The following is a 19,285-nucleotide window of genomic DNA, read 5'->3' on the forward strand; positions in this document are numbered from 1 at the left end:
TTTAGTCTCTGCCATAACCTGCAACCCTTTCCCATCAACACCCCCACACCTGTCTACACCCTGACATAATAAAGCAACAGTTCATGACCGACACCTTATTATTATTATTTGATCATTTCTGTGCAGGTGAGCAGACGGAACACTGCGCTCCCTAATGTTAAATCCACATTTAATTAGGCTTCTAAATAAATTTGGCGCTGTTTGACGCTTGGGCTTTTCTCTCTCAGTAGGCCAGTAAATCAAATGTGAACTCATTGCCACTATGTCGTTTTCGTGCTTTACAGTAAGAATTAGCCCTGCTTAAGTGCCTTAAAGCAAGGCTCTGGGTCCCTGCCAGCAGGAGGACTGCTGTTCTTTGGCTCATCCTGCTCCATAATCTCCCTGCTTATTGTTATTTGATTGCTGAGAGCGCACGGAGGTGACGGTGCGCCGCCGCCTGGAGCTGCCGGCGCTCAGCCACCAGCAGCCCTGCCTTCACCCCGCAAAGACCCGAGGAGCACGAGGAGATAATGAAGGAGGGAGACTCGCGGTGGCTGATGAAGATAATGATTAAAATGGTGATGATTACAGTCCTACCAGACAAATCCTGCAATGACAGTGTAGCTTTTACGCACGGTTTCTTGGACACCAGCGAATTTGTAAAATAGCAGGTTATGGCCCAGCCTCCGCCTAAAACCTGTTTTCATCCTGATGTGAAATCGCATTTTAATCAGCGCTGGCTTGTTTATTTCCCTTGATGAATAATTAAACCAAAGAAAAACAACGGGCAACTCGGGGTAAACAATGTGTTTGAATTTTCAAAAGCTTCATGCATATAATCAACTCATTCACAGTCCACTGAGCTGATGGTAAGCTCTACCCTGAACCCAGTCTAGCTGGGACAGATAACTGTTCCCGATCTTCTGAATATTTGATGAAAGCATCCAGGTTCTTTAGTTTTAAATGTGTTACAGCTAACACGGGGACTGAATTAAAAATCAATTTAAAATTTAAAAGTCGGCATGGTACCTAAGATTTTCCACACATTAGGCTTACATATGTACATATGTCTCACCTCTGTCCACCTCGCTGTCTCCTGTATTTACCATATTTATCATATTTAGGGGGAAAACATCCAAGACACCATGAGACACATGTGTCTGGTTCTCACACAATGGCGTTATCATGTGTATTGAAACAATCTGAAACATACGACAAGGAGTTCTTGGAAAATTTGTTTTAAAAATATAAAATTGTACTGTATAGTCTCAGCAGATTGACATAATGTTTAGACTACATTCATGCTGCTGTGATTTAGAATATTATTTCTTTTTCTTTTACGGGTTTTGTTTGAGACAGACCGTGCATGCGTCAAAATCAAAGAAGTAACCAAAACTCACCTTCATCTCCTCTGACTCTCAACGCCAGATGACACATTGCCATTAAAAATCCAATCACCGATGGCACAAAATCCATCTTGGATGATTCAGAAACTCGTGGATCGCTTTAAGTTTCTGATGTTTCCACCTCGTGTGATTTAAATTCTACTGTTCCTCCCAAAAAAAAAAATCCACACCCCTTCAGGATCAACGGTCGCTGGCAACAGTCAGAACTGAACAACTTCAGCAATAATCCCACGGCGTTTATCAAACCACAGGAGGAGAAAACTGTGTGACAACAACATGTCACTTAAGAAATAAGGGGATTTTTTGCGCAGCGCTTTGCCTTTTAAATCTGTCCATTCAGCGGAGCGATGCCAACAAACCTCATCCAAAAAATAGTGAACAAACAAACTCCTTGATCAAAAATGCGTGTGCTCGGCAGCTGGGAGATTTCGGGGGATATTTGTGCTCCGGAGAGTCTGGACAGCGTCTCCAGGGTGCGTCAAGTTCCAGTATCCCAGTCCCTGTATCCCCGTCTGTGCGTCCCCGCGTATTTTGCGCACACGAGGGTCGGTTCTCCTGTCGGGGTTTGGAAGCAGACTGAAGTCCACAGTAACAGCTCTCAGAGCCCCGGGAGCCTCAGTCCAAGTGTCAGAAGCTGCTTTTCAAAGCGGCGTCAAAGTCACAGAGCAACAAATAAGAAATGTTGCGCTCTCGCTTCCCAAAAAATCCCGTTTATGTCACGCCACCTCCTGCGGCACCGCTCCTCTCCGCCGTGTTTCGCTCTCTGGTATCGGCTCCGTGCAGCCTGCGCTCCGCTCCCACACCGGCGTGTGCCCTGTGTGCGCGACGGTGAGGTGTGTGTAGAGCTTGTGTGTGAGTGATCGCGCTTTTGAGCTGAGCAGCTATCGCGTTACAGTCACCGCGCCTCGGCTCCGCCCCCTGCCGTTGGTCGCTTATTATAGGGAAGGAGAGAGAGAAAGAGAGAGCGCGCACGTGCACGCGCCCCCCAGGCTCTCTCAGTCTCCCCCCCCCCCCCCTCTCTCTCTCTCTCACACACACACACATATAAAGGACGCATCCCCCCTTCAGAAGATACCACAGATATGAACTCTTCCACAGCTCAGGCCGAGATAAGACATATTGTAATGGTAAACCAGGGAGCAGAACTTCTCCTAGGGCTGTTTTCAGAGGAGCAGAGAGGAGAGATGAGGAGCAGAAAATCCCAGAAAGAGTGAGAGGAGGAGTGTCTGACTGAGGGGGGGGTGTTGCCCAGCAAATGGCACACGGCCGCCTTTCACCACAAAAACACATCAAACGACAAAGCCAATGTCAAAGCCCTCAACTCAATAGAGGGAGAGCCCACCTCAGCCCTGCCCAATCTCAGCCCTACAATCAACAGGCCTAAATACAGAGCGGGAGGCCGAGTAATGACACAGTAGTGAGCCCAAAATAATCTGCTGAGAAAGACCTCTGCAGCGTCCAGCCCATGTGCCCTGCCTATGGCTTGTATTACCGTGTAATGTAATGGACTGGCTGAGGCCTGGCTGTATAATGAGGTACAGTATGTAGCCTTGCTGGCATCTTTATTTGGAACAGCTAGGTGCATTCCTAAAGGTCAGGACACATGGGAAACTTTTTGAGGCGATGTAACGTACTGTACTTTCAGCCCTGTGTAGGTTTGGGTGCAAGCTTTTTCTGAAGTGAATCGAATTTAATGTCCGGGATGTCGGTGCCCTGTCGAACAGAGACAAGGCAAGATGATGGTGATAAACACTGGCAAATATAAGCTTGTACAAATCGTTATTATCTTGCCTTATTCTCCCTGGATCACGACAGTCACGCGCTGTAAACAATGTCAACAAAAGGGTCCCGATGCCCTCGACAGAAGGTTGTATGACAGGTCTGTGTGTCACCGCCTGACTGTCTGTCTGTCACCTCAGTCAACTGTCATCCTCTGCTGCTCTGAACCCCCCCAGGTTGACTAGATGCCATCAGCTTGCAGAATTCTTACAGCCTGCCAGTCATTTTTAAGCCCACCTCTCGCCCGAGGGTGCGGCGGCTGTCAGACATCACTGTGATTGGCTAATCTGAGCCTCTGGGCGGGGGTCCTCGCTGGCATAAACTAGTTTGCCATGTGCTATATTGTGTTGTTATGCCTATAAGATTGTTTTTTTCCCATGCCACTCATGCGTGCTATAGGTGTGTGTTTATTGATGAGAAAGCATTGATTCAACTCTTTTTAATGAGCACTCGCTGACCTTTGCTTAACCCCTGTAATGACCCGTTCACAGATAAAAGGAGATAAAGGGAGAGAGAGAGGGAAAACTCAGCCAGTATAAAACCTTCGAGCAGCACTGGGTCACTTTCTGTTCTGTTCCCCCTCCCAGTCCCCAGGGGTCATTTGATACTCCTCTCTCCCATTTGTCAACATCTCTGCCCCCACCATCAGCCTTCCACCCCCAAAATATTGGGTCAACACATGGCTAATGGAGGGCAACAGTCCACCAGAGAACCTGAGAGAGAGACGGAGATACAGAAGGAAGACTGTGGGCGGAATGTGCTTGTATTTGCCCCACAAGGGAATATGTTCACTGCAGCCTTCATAAATACAGTTCTTGTATTGACATTCTTTCTAAGTTACAGGTTACTGACATTATTTCAATGCTGCTTTTTCCCCATGTATCTTCTCTTGCTGAAATATGAGTTTCTGTAGGTGATGCACCTTCAGCCATGTTGGCCGCCTCTTTTCATGCAAACTACCCGGTTCACTGTATTTATTTAAAAGAAGCTGCGGTAGAGCAGAGCAATATTTGAATTTAGAATGTATTATGGAGTAATGAGTGAGATATGCTGCAAGTGACTGAAATGAAACTCATATCCTTGCGAGCACGTGTCATGATATGAGCCCTGGTCTAAAAAAGCCACAGGTCTCTGCATGTCTCAGTGTCAGAGGCTGTTTAAGTACCACAGCAGTGAAGTCAAACACTTCACCTGCACCTGAACCACTCTCTCTCATGTATTTTTCCCCAGGTCTTCACCATCTGTATTCCCGCTGTCGTCCCTCTGCCCCAGAATACAGTCGACAAATGGCTGCCATACAGTCCAAGTCCTCACCTCAGCACACCTCTGCTGTGCTCACTCATGGGTGGTAGAGGGGAACACAACAGGGTCTTTCTCCCCCGTTATGTATGTGTGTGTGTGTGAGGGAGAGACACAGAGAGAGAGAGATAAGATACCAACCGCTGCCATACTGCTTCTCTTATCACAACCGGCCCCAGAGACTGACAGCATGACTGATAACTCTCCCTGTCTTTCTCATTCTCTCCTCCGTCTATCACACACAAACACACACTTTTCTGCCTCCTCCACTCTCTCAACGCCTCTCCTCCCCCCCTCTCTCTCATCGGTGTGTTCCGCCGGTCAGTCGGCTGTAGGTTCAAGGAGGAAACTGTGAACGTCTAATAGTCTTTCTGAGAGGCTGAGTGATCCCGGTCGACGCCTTCACCTTTTTTCTCTTCATCACCGACGGACACGGCTTTAGATCTAACGGTCGGGGAGATAAGCTAGAGATAGCCCCAACTTGACCCTATCAGCATCTGGAGTGCTTGTGTGTGTGGGGGGTGGGCTGAGGGCACTGTCAGAACATCAAGAGTGGACGGTTAAAGAGGGAGTTTTGTGATCCCCTTCGGTTATTCACTGACACCTCAACTGACAATATCAGAGCTTTCCAACCACTTTTAGGGATGGTGAACGCACAACGAAATCATTACAGCTGTTACGCATAAACGCACACACACATCCCAACACACAGGTTGGAGGCAGAGCTAATTCAAAGCCTATAGGAGGCTCCGTATTAAAATGACGTAGCTGCTGCATCTTTAATCTTCAAAACGTTCAGTTTGTTGTGTTTTTATCTTCACACACTGTTCTTTGCTGCTGCAGTGACCCAATTTCCCCTGGAGATCATTAAACTTTCATCTGATCTTTATCATGTAAGCACACACACGCACACACACACACACACACAAACACACACACTCCTCTGATATTTCCAAATATTCCCACACCATTTCCTCCGGTGAGTAGGAACTGCCCCTTTTCACCAGGAGGCACAAATCACAAATCTCTGCTATTTCCAGACTCACTGCCACCGTCGGATTCCTGATGGGCCACCCAGGCTATGGGCATGCCCCGGCCAGGGTAATAATTACACACACAGACTTCAACCTACTGTGGTACATTCTCTGAGCTTGGCTGTGCTGTGCTGTGCTGGCTGGTTGGATTGTATGGAAACATCTGGTGTCTGTCTGCTGTCTTAACACTCCTCCCTCTCCTCCTCCCTCTGTGTGTACTGTGTGCGTGTTTCTGTATGTGCTACCTTCAATACCAAAAAAACAGCTCAATCATCAAAACACTTTCAGCTGCAGTTAGAAACCTCAAAGCAGAGCTGTGCAGAGGTGCAGTCTTCTGATAGGAGGAAACCCCAGATTTCATGATCTTGCTCTGCAGGTTTTTGTCCATCAGTGATGTTGTAAGCTCTAACATACTTAATCTAATTTTTGTGGTTGCTAAAATCAAATGAGTTAAGAGACGTGACAAAACACTGACTGTAGTCTGGAGTTACAGCCAATCAAAAGCTTGTTTCAGTGCAGGGATTCATCTGCAGTACACAGCTGAGCCTAATGGGGGCAGGCAACTGCATCAAGCCAAGGTGGTGGGAAATCCAGGCTCCAGGCAATCTTTAGGAACATGTTATAAATATAAACAAACTTGATGTTAGATGACACATACATTAACATGATTAAGATATTAGATCAACATACAGGCAAATACGACAGCTATCCAGACAGATCTAATTTGCTTAATTGTGGCATATCCATTGCATCTCAGAGCGCAGCATGTTAAAATGAGAGAGAATTTATAAATCATTCAGTAAATAAGTCACAGTGGATGATCAGCATTTGCCAAATGCCCTATTTTTTGTGAATGGTAATTTATTAACCTGCTTAAAAATGTGCTGTTTTCGATTCAGATATGAGCTTTGCTTGTTTCACATGCAAGATGGCCGCGCTGCTGTGTGTCTGCCCCATAGCTGTTGTTCAAAAATGTTGTTTGCCTACTTTAATTGCAAGATGCCTGCACTATTCCCCCGCCACCTCTTGTTTATGATACAGCATCATTATCCTGCGTATGATGCAGAGGAGAAGGGAGAATGCATCTTCCTTCCCTGTTCCACCAGGACCTATTTTACTTCTGCTCTGTCTCTTTCATCTCCTTCCACTGGCCTGCTGTGTGTGTCTTTATAGTCACATCAAAGTGACCTTCGCCACCCTGTTCCCTCCAAACCCCCCACCCCTCCTTTTAGTCTGGAGCCCAGAGAGAGAGAGACACACTGATAAGGGGGGGGGCTTACTACACATATTTTCCAGGCAGCACTACAATACCTGACGCGTTGAGAGGTTTTCAAATAACAATGGAAATACAATTGCACGAAAACTTCACTGCAGACGCTACAGCGAATCTTTCTGGGCCTCTTCTCTGCTGCTCTGACACAAAAACTGTTGTTGAGAGCTGAAAAAGTGAGAGAAATCCACTTCAGTGTGTGCATCTGTATTTTTAAGTGTGTCTCCCTGTGCACACTCTGTGTCTGAAAGTGCCCCCACCCCTCACACGGTTTGTAGGTTCCAGCCCCACTCCATCATGACAGGAATGAGTGCTGAATTAGGAGCCAATAATAAAAAGACAAGAGGCCATTCTCCACGCCTTGTTTACTCTGCAGGGCCTTTATCGCTCGGCCTCTGAAGGAAAGATCAGCCCACGACAAACCAGGGAGAGAAAACACTGCAGGACAAGTGCATGCTAATGAGGGAGGGAGAGAGAGAGGGAGGGAGAGAGAGAGAGAGAGAGAGAGAGAGAGAGAGAGAGAGAGAGAGAGCTTGTTTTTTTTTTGTTCAGGGGAGATAAAAGTGTTGCACGGCTAGGAGCTATAGTCTTGCCTCCTGCTACCACAATATGTGGCAGAATAAGAAGAATCCTGTCTTTATCGTATGAAGTCAGGCATTCAGACATTATGTATGCATGCTGTAACTGTAACTGAAGACATACTGTAATATTACATCATCCATGGGTATGTTTTATATGAATATACGTACCTACACTGTGCAAAGACTTTGGCATATTGTGTATTTTTCCGAACAATTTGATCACAATGACAAATGTGTTCACATTGATTACAAGTTGTTTCCCTGTCAGCAAAGAAAAAAGGTTTAAATAGAGTGGGATCAGGAGAGAAGGAAGGAAAGAAGGAGATAGCATCGATAAACTTCTGGATTTTAAACACTTTGCATTTTTTAAGATTAAAAGTTGTGCTCACAAAGCTGCTTGGCTGAAGACAAAAAGATGAAGACTGAGAGACGGAGAGATGGGAGGCAGATGGGAAGAGGAAGTTAGCAGCAGAGGAGATTTGCTGTGCATCTGCTGTGGGAGAAAGAGAAGAAGAAAGAGGGAGCTCACAAAAGAAGAAAAGTCCCATTAACAGAAATAGGAAGAAGCAGAGAGAGCGGCAGAGGAGGGCACTTAGGATAAGATGGCTGACAGCTTAAAGAAAGGCAAAGATCTTTGAGAAAGGCGGCTCCCTTAATGTGGTTTAACCCTGGCGCATTCACATTAGCATGGTAATCTTATCAATATCGTGTGCGTGTGCGTGTGTGTCGGACACAGTGAAGCACTCAGCCCCATTAGCAAAAACCTAATTGACTTACAACCTTCTGACCACAAAGGTAACATCTGTGTCAGTCATGTAAGTGAGTGCCCTGCGTCACCTCACACATGCACAAAGACACACACACTTTTAAATGACATTTGCTTCATTGTGCATCCTTTTGCCACTGATTGACCTTGATATGCACCAGCAGATGCAACATGGACCATATCTTTGTCTCCTTGAGATGTGATGAGAGAGAACCACATGTGAAAAGTGGCATTTAAGCCCTTTTAAGATGTAGCTTCCCTCTTTTTCCTCTCCTCTGTTCCATCTAAGTTTTATGGTTACGCCATTTCATCAAATGGAAGTACTGCACATGTTTTCACATGAAATTCAACTTGGTGTTCAGGAAATTTTAGGATCTTCACCATCTCCCTGAAAGACCAACACACAGGATGACAACTAGTTTTCATGCGGCTTCTTTCAGGGAAGTTCGTGGAAGATTAATCACTCTTGGCATGTGACCTGTTTGTGGTTATAAGTAATTATGTGTTATTGACTGAACACAATGATGTACATTCATCAAAAACATGAGGACTATGCAATAGTTGTTTATGACAGAGGGAGCATTGCTGGGTTTAAAAAAACTTAATGGCCATGAATTACCCATTTTCTGACAATAAACTATAATATACATGATAAACGTGTTTCGAGTCAGATAAATGTATAAATCCCAATCTTAAAACACAGGCTTTAAAAGAAAACAAAATGGAGTGCCGCCTTAATTTCAGTGCACATGGAACAAGAGACTCAAATCAGTCAGCAGACAGACGGATGGACGGATGGACAGACAGACACAAGACAGACACAAGAGGAAGCAGCAATGAGGGATTGACACACGGACACAGACGGAGAAAGAAGGAAAAGGCGGACAGGTGAACAAGACAAACCCAAGGATCCATCATTATTTAGGGATGGATACAGAATATCAAATGCAGGACAGGAGACACCTCCACATCAGCCTGAAATTATTGAAGATGACTAATATATTCTGAAGAGAGAAAGACAGAGGGAGAGAGAGAGATGGATGAGATACGGAATCCGATGGAGACTGACACTCAATCTTTCTGAATAGTAATCCAATAACGTCTCCCGAGTTTCCTTATGGTTAATCAATTGTGCCGGAGCGCAGAAACAAATCACCATATCGCCGAGTCAATAACCGCCAGTCATGGAAATACCCCGTCTCAACTGTCAGTGTTTATCAAGGTTGGCTGAGTGTCAGCCCTCAGTGCAGCGCTGGAGAGAGGGGTGACACGGGTATGTTTGGTATGCACTCTGGAAGCCTCCTAAGGTGTCCCAGGCTGGTTGTAATTTAGATGGCGATAAGACGGAGATAGCAACGTGTTATCAAGCACGCCCAGGAACTCAGGTGAAACCAAGCTCAACCAAAGAAGAGACGGATGGTGATCTATGGCTGACAGGACAAACACAACAAACAAGTTTATCAGGGAAGGGGAACATTTCGTCTCACACCTTCATAACACACGCACAAGATTTATCCTCACCACACTGGAGATGTTTTAAAGAAAGTTTACGTTTAGCGTCACTGATACCTGTTTTTACCACCGTCTCAGGACACTGTGTGCAAGTGCACGATCAGTTAATACACTATGCACCACAAAATACACACATGCTGACAGATTTCTCACAGGACTGACTCCTAACACCTGTGTCTAGACTGGGTGAGCCTGTCAGTACTGGCTCTGCAGGCTGATCTGCACTAGGAACTTCTTAATCAGGATCCTGGGTCAGGATCAGAATAAAGTACTATAGTCTTACTAAGTTAACTCTAATTCTCCGCATTTCCGCACATCTCCACTGAGCACCTCCACACAATGTGCATCCCTCCTCCACTGAGCTACGTTAGCCAAAACCACAGACCAACATGCAAACTGATAAAACTCATTTCACCTTCCAGGACAACGATAGGACTTAGAATTTACAGTTGGCACAGATGATGGCCTTTTTTTTGCCAACTTCATCTCTCTAATTCACCATCCACATCAGGATTAAAGCCATTTCACCAGCTCTGTGGAACATGAAAGATCTCTTCAAAATGTGACACCGACAGGCTGGATAGAAGAAGAAGTAAGAGTGAGGGACACGCAGCCAAAGTGACCTTCGGACTAAATGAAGCCACTTCATGTGCTCACTGCGGCTGCATGGTTAAGAATTTATACCATATTAATTACAGTGAGGCAAAACTGTCGGGGGTTGATGATAAATGAAACATGTGACTGCTGTCACTGCCAAACCAGACATGTGTTGGTGCTGACCTAGATAAGCCGACGTTTGGTGTGTTTTTTTTTTTAAGTTCTGTCTGAAGTTATTGACATAATATACAGCCCAGTGCTGAAAGGCTGTCTTTGGTTTTTCAGGGAGAAATGTTGGTAATAAAATGCTTCTGTTTTAGTCTCTGCCTGCTCTGTCCTTACCGAGAAGATGAAGATGAAACACAAGAAATACTCTAGTCAAGAGTCAGTACAGAAGTGTGGCTGCTTATGTTTTAAAAACTCTTTTAAATTCCTGATTTCATTGCGTTTTTCCCTTTTCAACCGCTTGAACTGACAGAAAGTGTCAAAAGAACATGTCTAACTTGTATTTCTAAAGTGGGGCTTTGTTCAGTAATAAGAAAAGCTTTATATGTGAAGTTCTTTTGTAGCCAGATTAGCAGAATCCTTGCCTGCCTTAATACCTTTTCTCCACAGCCTTTAATTATAAAATTTAATTAAGAGAGCTCAATTTTTGACTCGTCATTCTCTCTTTAAATAAATCCCATCTAAACTAAGGATAACAGAATTGTGTGAGATGTTTTTGATTGTTATGTATCAGGGATACATCTGATCCTGTTGTTCACCTGATGATGGATGCTCCTTCTTGGTCCCAGTTATTGTTTTATTTGTTTGTTTGTTTGTTTTTAGCAGATTTATTACTGATTCATTTAATTGTTCAGATGTTTTTGTAAATTGATCCCACATTTTAAGCTCTAATGGAGTTTTAGCATCTTGGCCTAATTGTTTTAAAAGCTTTTCTACTCTTACAGCGACAAGATTGACTGGTAAACACTAAATAATTGTATATTTGTGTTTGGCACAAAACAAAGCAAGTTGCCTACACAGCCCGATAATGTTGGACCTGATGTGGTACGTGTCCACCTTGACAGCGTGAACAGCCCACGACACGTTCAAGTACTTTTCTCGAGACAGACTCTTCTTGTTGTCATGTTTACTTTAACAGTTTAGGGTTAAGTTGTAAGCAATCACAGAACTTCATTAGCATTAGCACATTAATCCTAAATAATGAATACACAACACAGAACAGTGGAAACATGAACTGTAAAACACCTTCAGAGCTTAAAGAGATGCTGGTTTTGATGTGCTCTTTGCTGAACGTAACATTTTGTTTCACACTTTTCAAAGCCTTTTTTTCAATCACTGCTTTTGTATATAATCCACACATTAATCTTACACCAATAGAGCTTAATGAAGTTTGAGGCAGACACTGACATAAACCTCCTGTGGTGCAAAACTGACATAATGGGGATCCACCCTGAGGTCAAAAGTCTAGTGAAACAGCAGTATTTATTTCTTAATGAATTATCAATTAATTAGTAAATGACTGAGTCTCCTCAGGCAGCTTTCACTGATTGGCTGACCTAATATCCAGTTTGCTGATCTTTAGAGCGAATATACTGAAAGAAGATGAGATTTCTGGTGGGACGTTTAGTTTGATTTTCTGTTAGTCAAGGTTGAATGCTTTGCATTCCTCCGTCACCATCGCTGCTATTTAATACCACTGGTACTCTTCTAAAAGGTGCATCTGAGCAGCTCATCGTCGTGCTCACCAAGATTCTCATCTTCAAAGCTTTGCCTGATTCACTTTTAATGGGAACTCCTCGCTGTCTGGAAGTGTCAGGCCTCTTACCATCACGCAGCTCAAGCAAGACAACTCAAAACAGTCAGCTGACTGTTTGAGCTGTAACTCATCCATTTCCCCTAAAAACACTGTGTGTCTGTGAAGCCCCAGCTCAGACACAGTTTCCTATTAACATCCTCATTAGTGAAAAGCTGCTAAATATACACTTTAAATCCTGTGAGATGAGTCTGATATGTGTCACTGTTCACTTTGGATACTCTTTGAGATTAATTCTGTAGCAGAGTTGCGAGTTGGACGCGTCTCTGTTGGCTTGGCAGGGTTTCACTGGCTCGTGTGTGTGTGTTTGTACCATCTGTAAGTGAGCACTGTGTGGTTTTATAGGGACAAGCAGAGTTAAGAGTCAGATATGGTTCAGTAGCTGCTAAGCCAAGGGCCGTCTTTGGAGAAGATAACGCCACTTGAGTGAAGAAAGTTCTTTTAAAAAGTTGATCTGATTCAGAAACAGGGAAACTATCACCTAATTAGCTGAACATTTAACTGCTTTAAGGAAAATATGATTTCAAGAGTCAATACAGGACTAAATGACTTTTCTGTCCTGCTGTATGTGTGTGTGTGAAAGAGACAGTGATAGTGCAAGGGCTTGTTATGTAAAAAAAAGAGAACATTATCTTCCTCTCCCTTTCTTTCTCCTTCTCCGCCTCTCACCTCTGTTTCTTTTGAAGAGCAAACAACAATGGCACCATTAAGTCACTGAGGGGGTCTTTGATGTGAATGGACCCTAAATGGTCCTTTCAACAGCCAGTCAGGAGAGGGGGGAGGGGGACGGAGGGGGGGTCGGGGGTTGAGGAGAGGAGAATCAAGTAGCTGCAATGAAGGGCATCATTGCTTCAGTGAGGTACCTCCAACTTGTTAGACTTAATGTAACTTATAACAATATAACATATCACTTTTAATTAAACCTGTCCATGGTAAACAGTCCTACTTCAAATTCTGTGGCCTTGTCTCTCCATTAAGTGTCATTTCCCTGGTGCAGATCCATCTCCTGTATTTTGTCAAACTATGTCAAAATCGCCTCAAGTCACCCGCCGACGAGCCGAGAGCTCTCAATAAAAACGGAGTAAGCTGTCAATCACTTGGCTGCATGACCCGTCAAATGCAATTGGCTGAGATCAGTGTATTCCGAAATGCAGTGACTCATACATGCATCATATGAGTATATTTTGGACGACACTGAGTCATCTCATGAGCCATCACACTGAGAGGCTGGGACATCCAACAGGGAACATCATCATCCACAGAGGGAAACCCTGTGTTGGACAAACCTGAGCACTTGTCTCCGTTGTCTGCGCTTGCAGCGGGTTGCAGTGGACGCTTTGGAACTTCATGAACCAGTGGGCTGAGATGATGTCTCAACTGCATGTGCAGCATCCTGCAGAGAAAGAGAGACTGGATTATTCATCACAACACTGCCCAGGACAAGCAGGTAATCCAGGACAAAAGTAAGACTCTGGCACTGGGAGTTAAACTGGGATCAGCAAAGACAGAAAAAAAAGGATTTTCCACTTTCACTTGAACTGAACTGTACTTAGTCAAGTATCAGGACGTTGACCTGAACCTTTCCAAGAAAGAAAATAAACCAGACAGACGTATTGTTTTTTGACTTGATGATTTGTATCACTGGGTGTGACTGTAAGGGGGAGATGGACTAACAGAAAAGGGAGGTGGATGATAAGATATACAGAAAAAGACAGAGGGAAAGATGGAGGAAGGAAGAGAAAGAAAAGAGAAGAAACAATCGTAACGCGAGGGGCAGAGAGAAGGAGAGAGAAACTGTCATGTCCCCGCTGTAATAGGGGAAAGGGAACCTTTGCTGATTGGAGTTGCCATGGCAATGGTTGGCACCTAGTATTTGTGTGTGTCTCTGTGTGTGTATCTGTGCATGGTTGTATTTGTGTGCTCAGGGTTTTGTGTATGTGAATGTGCTTCTGAGCATCTGGAAATGTTTGTTAGTGTGTGTGTGTGTGTGTGTGTGTGTGTGTGTGTAGGTGGGGGTTTGAACGGGGGATCTTGTTGGGGAGATTATCAGTGTTGTCGAAGGCAAATGAGGAAGGGGACCAGAGAGACACAACAAAGCGCTACTAGCCTGCTCTGTAGATGGAAAACACACTGTAAACACACAACCAGAGAGAGAGAGAGGGGAAAAGGGTGACAGAGGGACTGTGTGTGTGTGTGTGTGTGTGTGTGTCCTAGGGGTGGGGGGGCAGACAGACAGGGAGAGATGTTGATCTTTCACACTGAGGCACAGGCAACATTGTCCTCAACTTTCACACGCACGTCGGACTTGAAACGGGAAGAACGAAGGATGCTGGGAAAGATGAGAGCCAGAAAGACAGAAGGCTCAGATGTCCACACATGATCATCAGTGTTTGTCCAAGTCCTGAGACAGCAGCCCACAGTCCCCTGCTCCAATGCAAGCTTCCTCCAGCCAGTGAGTCTCGCTGACATTAGGCAAGTTAGAAAGAACTTAGGATGCAGTATATGGTGGAAATACACACAGTCCTCACTCCAATGTGCACAAACACACACAGGCATGTGACTCTCTCTGACATGAAACAACACAGCACAACTCAGAACACACACAAATAAAGGTAAACACACAAAATCTTGTCCACAACAATGCTGTGTGGGTTGTCAATGCATCTTTTCGACAGCCGCACACACAAACCGCACCAAAATGTGAACCATATTGAGTGTATTTGTAATCCAGTTGCTCTCTGACAGAAAGACACACACACACACAGCCCACACTCCTCCCCTACAGGTAATGACTGCAGCCAGACTCATTATTTTCAATCCCAGGTTCCAGGGTGGTTACCATCTAAAGGTCGTGACAATATCCTTTAATTGTTTTCGGGGGGTCACAAACCTGTTTGTCTAAGCCAGCACCTCGCATGTCATGCTCATTATTAATAATGGCCACAGAGCCGCGGCGTCTCACGCCCCGCTCGGGGTCAGTGTGCTTTCAATCTGAGCGAGTCAAACTTCAAAACTGGAGATGGTTTGGAGGCAGGCTGGATGCCATGCTGCTCAAACCCACACAGCAACAGAATGATGGATGTGCTGAGTCTATTGGCCAGACTATGTCTTGGACTGTGCATCTGCAGTTTATCTAAAAGGATTAATCTTTGACATTCAGTTTTTTTGGACTTCCCACACATCACCTGTCAGTCATTAACGTGGGCAGAACTGTTTCCTCGAATTTTCTATCCACAAACTTTGAATTTGTGCTGTTGGAGCTCACTTTCCTGAGTCTTTTCAGCTTTAGTGGTGAAAGAAGAACCCAGTTCTTCTATTTAGCTTAAACGCACCACTTGCCATATGAACTACCAGTCAGACACTGGGTATATAAGAAGGCTACAGCATGAGCCACTAATCTGTGATGGACAGGTGCATAATGAACATTTATTTATAGGCAGGACAGAGCAGGTTTATTTATAAAGGACATGCCATACACAAAGGCCATTCAAAGTGCTATTTATAATACACACAAGACATGAATTAAGAAATATTGTGCAAGATGTTAAGACAAAAGAAACAAGAATCAAATGAAATTTGAAAAGAAATTAAAACGATATACATCCAATTACTCTTTTGTCCAACGCACCTCTGGAAACTAGCTTAGTGACATTTGGACTCAGGTTAAACAGATATTTAGTTGAAACATGTCTCTAATTATTTCAGGAAAAGTTTGATACGGGCTGCATTGTGCAGTCACAGATGCATCTTGACTGTTGGTTGTTAAACCAACTGAGCCGATAATCCTCTCGCTCCAATGTCACCAAGACAAATCCTGCACAGTTATTATACTTTGAAACTGATTGTGATTACAAGGTTTTTTTTAATATTCAAGCTATGAAGAAACAACTGACAGCAACAAACCAGTCATTACTTTGAAAAGGCCAGTTTCAGTTTACATTCTGAATTCCTGCTGAGTAAATACAACAATCTGCCTGAGCCTGTTGTCATTTCACTTCCACTTCAAATCCTCCGCCGCTGTGGGAAAGTGCTCGCGTTCATAAATCATTCACTTGTTATTCTGCAACCCAGATATGGAAGAGTCGACTGCATCGCAGTTTACAGTCTCCTATCCCGCATTATATCTGTCTTTTCTGCTCTCTGTGACTGTGATAGAAAATCCTGGCTCAAGTTCCCAAGTTAGAAAATGTCAATCTCTCTGAGGTTTGCGAGGCGACTTGATTCCACACGACCACAATAGGCTTTTTATGACAGCTTCAGTACCATGATAATTAGGCCGAGGTTGGAGAGGCGGGCTAAAACTGGGATTCCATTTGCAGGGTTTGGATGTGTGTGTGTGAGTGCATGTAGCGGTGGGGAGGGTAACTGAGCTGATCCACAGTACACAATGGACCAGCAGCTGCTGTAAACGATAGCAAGGTCATCACCACTGCAGCCGCTCGATCGGGACTGAGAGTGTGTGTGATGGAGAGTGTGTGAGAAGAGAGAGGAGAGAGTTGGCAAGTGTGTGAGAGACTGCAGCTACTTTTCCATCCATTTGTCAAAGGGTTTTAAAAGCACTTTTCCAACTTTCCTAACTCTCCTAATAAAATGTAAATGAAATACATTTCCAGCAACTTTATTAGAGCGTATAAAATATCTTACGCAGAACGTATGGTAGGTGTTTAAGGTTGATGGTGGTAATGCACTGTTACATTTAGCTCTCTAATGAGAAGACGTAGCTGAGTAAAAAAAAAAAAAACTATGCAGAGAAAAATGGACGAGGAAAAAGGAAGGATCTGTTTAAAAGAGGCAGCGTTGTTGAATTCCCCTTTTCATGTTGCCACACTGTATTTCATGTTGTCTGGAGACTGTTGTGAGAATATCTGGGATCACAGCCAAAACAGCTCATCATTCATGTTGCTTGTCTGTTCACTGTCCATCTGAAGCTAAAGCTCCTCACTGACAATATAAAAAAAGGAGAGTATAAAAGAGTCAAATTGCTCCTTTTCAATAAATTCTTTCTAATGTGACACTTCATGATGTGCAAAATAAACCCTTTATATCTGGCGAGTGTGTGAGAGAGGTGTGAAACAGAGGAACAGAGAGATGTGAGCACGGACAGAGGAACAGACTGCACCTGTGAGCGGATTCTGCTCTGACAGACAGCGAAGCTGCTGTGATTCGGGTGTCTTTCCTCAGCGACGGAGACTCTGATCCTCGGAGAGTCCGCTCTCAGCTCGGCTCTGTCCTGTTTGCTGAATAAGACATGCGGACAAACTCAGACACGACATTTGGTTTTCAGACAGATCAACAGCCACTCTGTAGTGCCGTCACACGGCCAATCAACACCAGCTGAAAATCGAACTCACCTCGCTGCGGTGATGCGGAGGCGTACTCCAGGAAGCGCCAGTACACCGTGACATCACAGCTGGGTGGGGTTACAGGTGCAGCAGAGCACACGTCTGTATACTCCAAGAACCTCTGGAACCTTTAACCTAACAAGAAAGCAAAAAAAAAAATATTTTCAGCCTCTAAACAGACTAATAGTTACTTATTTTTCCATCCAGCAGACAGAGAAACATTTCATTTGGAGTCACATTTAAGGCCGACTGGTGAAGGTAAGTTCAGTTTTGTCTACCAGAGCTTGTTTGTAGAAAACAGCAACCTGCTGCACTGAAAGCGAAGCAAAAGAAGAACTACACATTTAATCCACAGTTAACATAAAATTATCCATTCCTGCAGCTGTAAGCTTCACGGATGCAGTTATATACGGAGGTGGGAACAGATGTCTGTTCTTTCTTGATAAGTCATTGTCAGACTCAAACTGACAAGGTGACAAATTTCTAGCTAAAACTGTAAGTGATGACTAATTTTGTCTATTTCTCAGGCAGTTGGAGGGAATGTGAAAAGGGCACCAACTAAGAGATTTATGTAGGAAATTTAGGTGAGATGATTTATCATAGTTCTGTACTTTTTAACACATTTCTAAATTCTATCTGGTGTATTTACACGTGTTGGACATGATCATGACATGTTACGATCAACGACCTATCAATTTCTATCATGTCCTGCAGTGCTATTTAATTTCTGATCATCATCTTCGTAATGATCCTGAAAACGTTTGGATTTAATGAACTCTGGAATGTAAATACAGGAGAGTGGAGAGTGGGATGTGGAAAATGGCTGCACACCACCAAACAATTTGGTGATGAAGCAACATGAAGAATAAAATTCCAGTATGTAAACAGAGAAGAAGGGCACTGAAAGTGTCACATTAGCTGTATTTATTAAAATCTTCCTGCTATGCCTCACTGTGCTCTAGATTTCCTTCTGGTGCGATAGGGTTTTTAATGAATTGGCCAGCATCCAGCAGAACCATATTACCCCAACAATAGCAGCCTTTGCACGCCACTAAATATCTGACGGGCTCTGCCGATTTCTCTGCTGATGTGACGCGATAAATATGGAGATGCCATTAGTGTGGGCCAGGCAGTCCCCAGCCATTATCTTAGCAACGGCATCTTGACATAAACATTTTGGAGGCAATTAAAGATTATATGTGTGTGCATGAGTGTGCGGAGCTGTCAAAGAGCAATTACGGTGACAATGTCCTCAATGTGGTTCCGGACGGCTCATTTTCATATCAGAGGAGACGGTGATGTTTCACGATTTGATTAATGTGTTTTCAGAAGGACGTGCATAGCCCGCGCGGGGACGTATTTGCAAAAACCCACGCACGAAAACACATCTAGAATCACACACAGGCACAAACAAAAAAAAAAATACACACACACACAGAGATGAGATGGATGCGAGGCAGCAAATGGCTCTTAATTGATGCACTACATCCTTTGTTTCATTATTTACAGGCCTGCCTCATTATTCTAACATTCCCAACTCTAAGTACTCCTCAGAGCTGCTTCCATGATATAAACAAATAGAAATGGGAGCCCAGAATAGCAAATGGCTCAACTTCATCATTATGGGAGGATGGTGTGTGGTTGTGTGTCTGTGGAACTTGGAAGTGAGGTTTACATTTTTTCTACGAGTGCGACGCTATGTGAAGGCAGTCGGTTTCAGTGTGTGGGGCTGACCATGAATGGAAAAAGTGTGCCCTTGCATGCACGCACGTGTATGCATGTGTGTGTGTGTTTTTTACCTGCTTCGACGACATGTATCCACAGCGAAGGTCGTTTTCCTAAAATCTCCACCGCCAATACAATAGTGACCTTAAACATAAACACAGGTTAATAACAGCAGA

At 44.1% G+C, this 19,285-nt stretch overlaps 1 protein-coding gene across 4 annotated transcripts in view; it reads right to left on the reverse strand.

Annotated features, from left to right (window-relative positions):
• nrp2a (neuropilin 2a) overlaps positions 1 to 19,285 on the reverse strand; it is a 75,630-nt gene that overhangs the window by 56,195 nt on the left and 150 nt on the right. For 2 of the 4 annotated variants that reach the window (XM_041032454.1, XM_041032457.1), the window contains exons 2-5: positions 19,184 to 19,253; positions 17,394 to 17,519; positions 17,162 to 17,279; positions 13,329 to 13,435 (exon numbers count right to left, since the gene is read on the reverse strand). In XM_041032454.1, the coding sequence (XP_040888388.1) occupies positions 13,329 to 13,434 (106 nt within the window). In that variant the 5' untranslated portion in view covers position 13,435; positions 17,162 to 17,279; positions 17,394 to 17,519; positions 19,184 to 19,253. Of the gene's footprint in view, positions 1 to 1,379; positions 2,214 to 13,328; positions 13,436 to 17,161; positions 17,280 to 17,393; positions 17,520 to 19,183; positions 19,254 to 19,285 lie in introns of those variants that run through there. The other 2 variants (XM_041032456.1, XM_041032455.1) reach the window with 2 other exon arrangements.

The sequence above is a fragment of the Toxotes jaculatrix genome, chromosome 24 (genome assembly GCF_017976425.1).
Source record: "Toxotes jaculatrix isolate fToxJac2 chromosome 24, fToxJac2.pri, whole genome shotgun sequence".
NCBI lineage: Eukaryota > Metazoa > Chordata > Actinopteri > Toxotidae > Toxotes > Toxotes jaculatrix.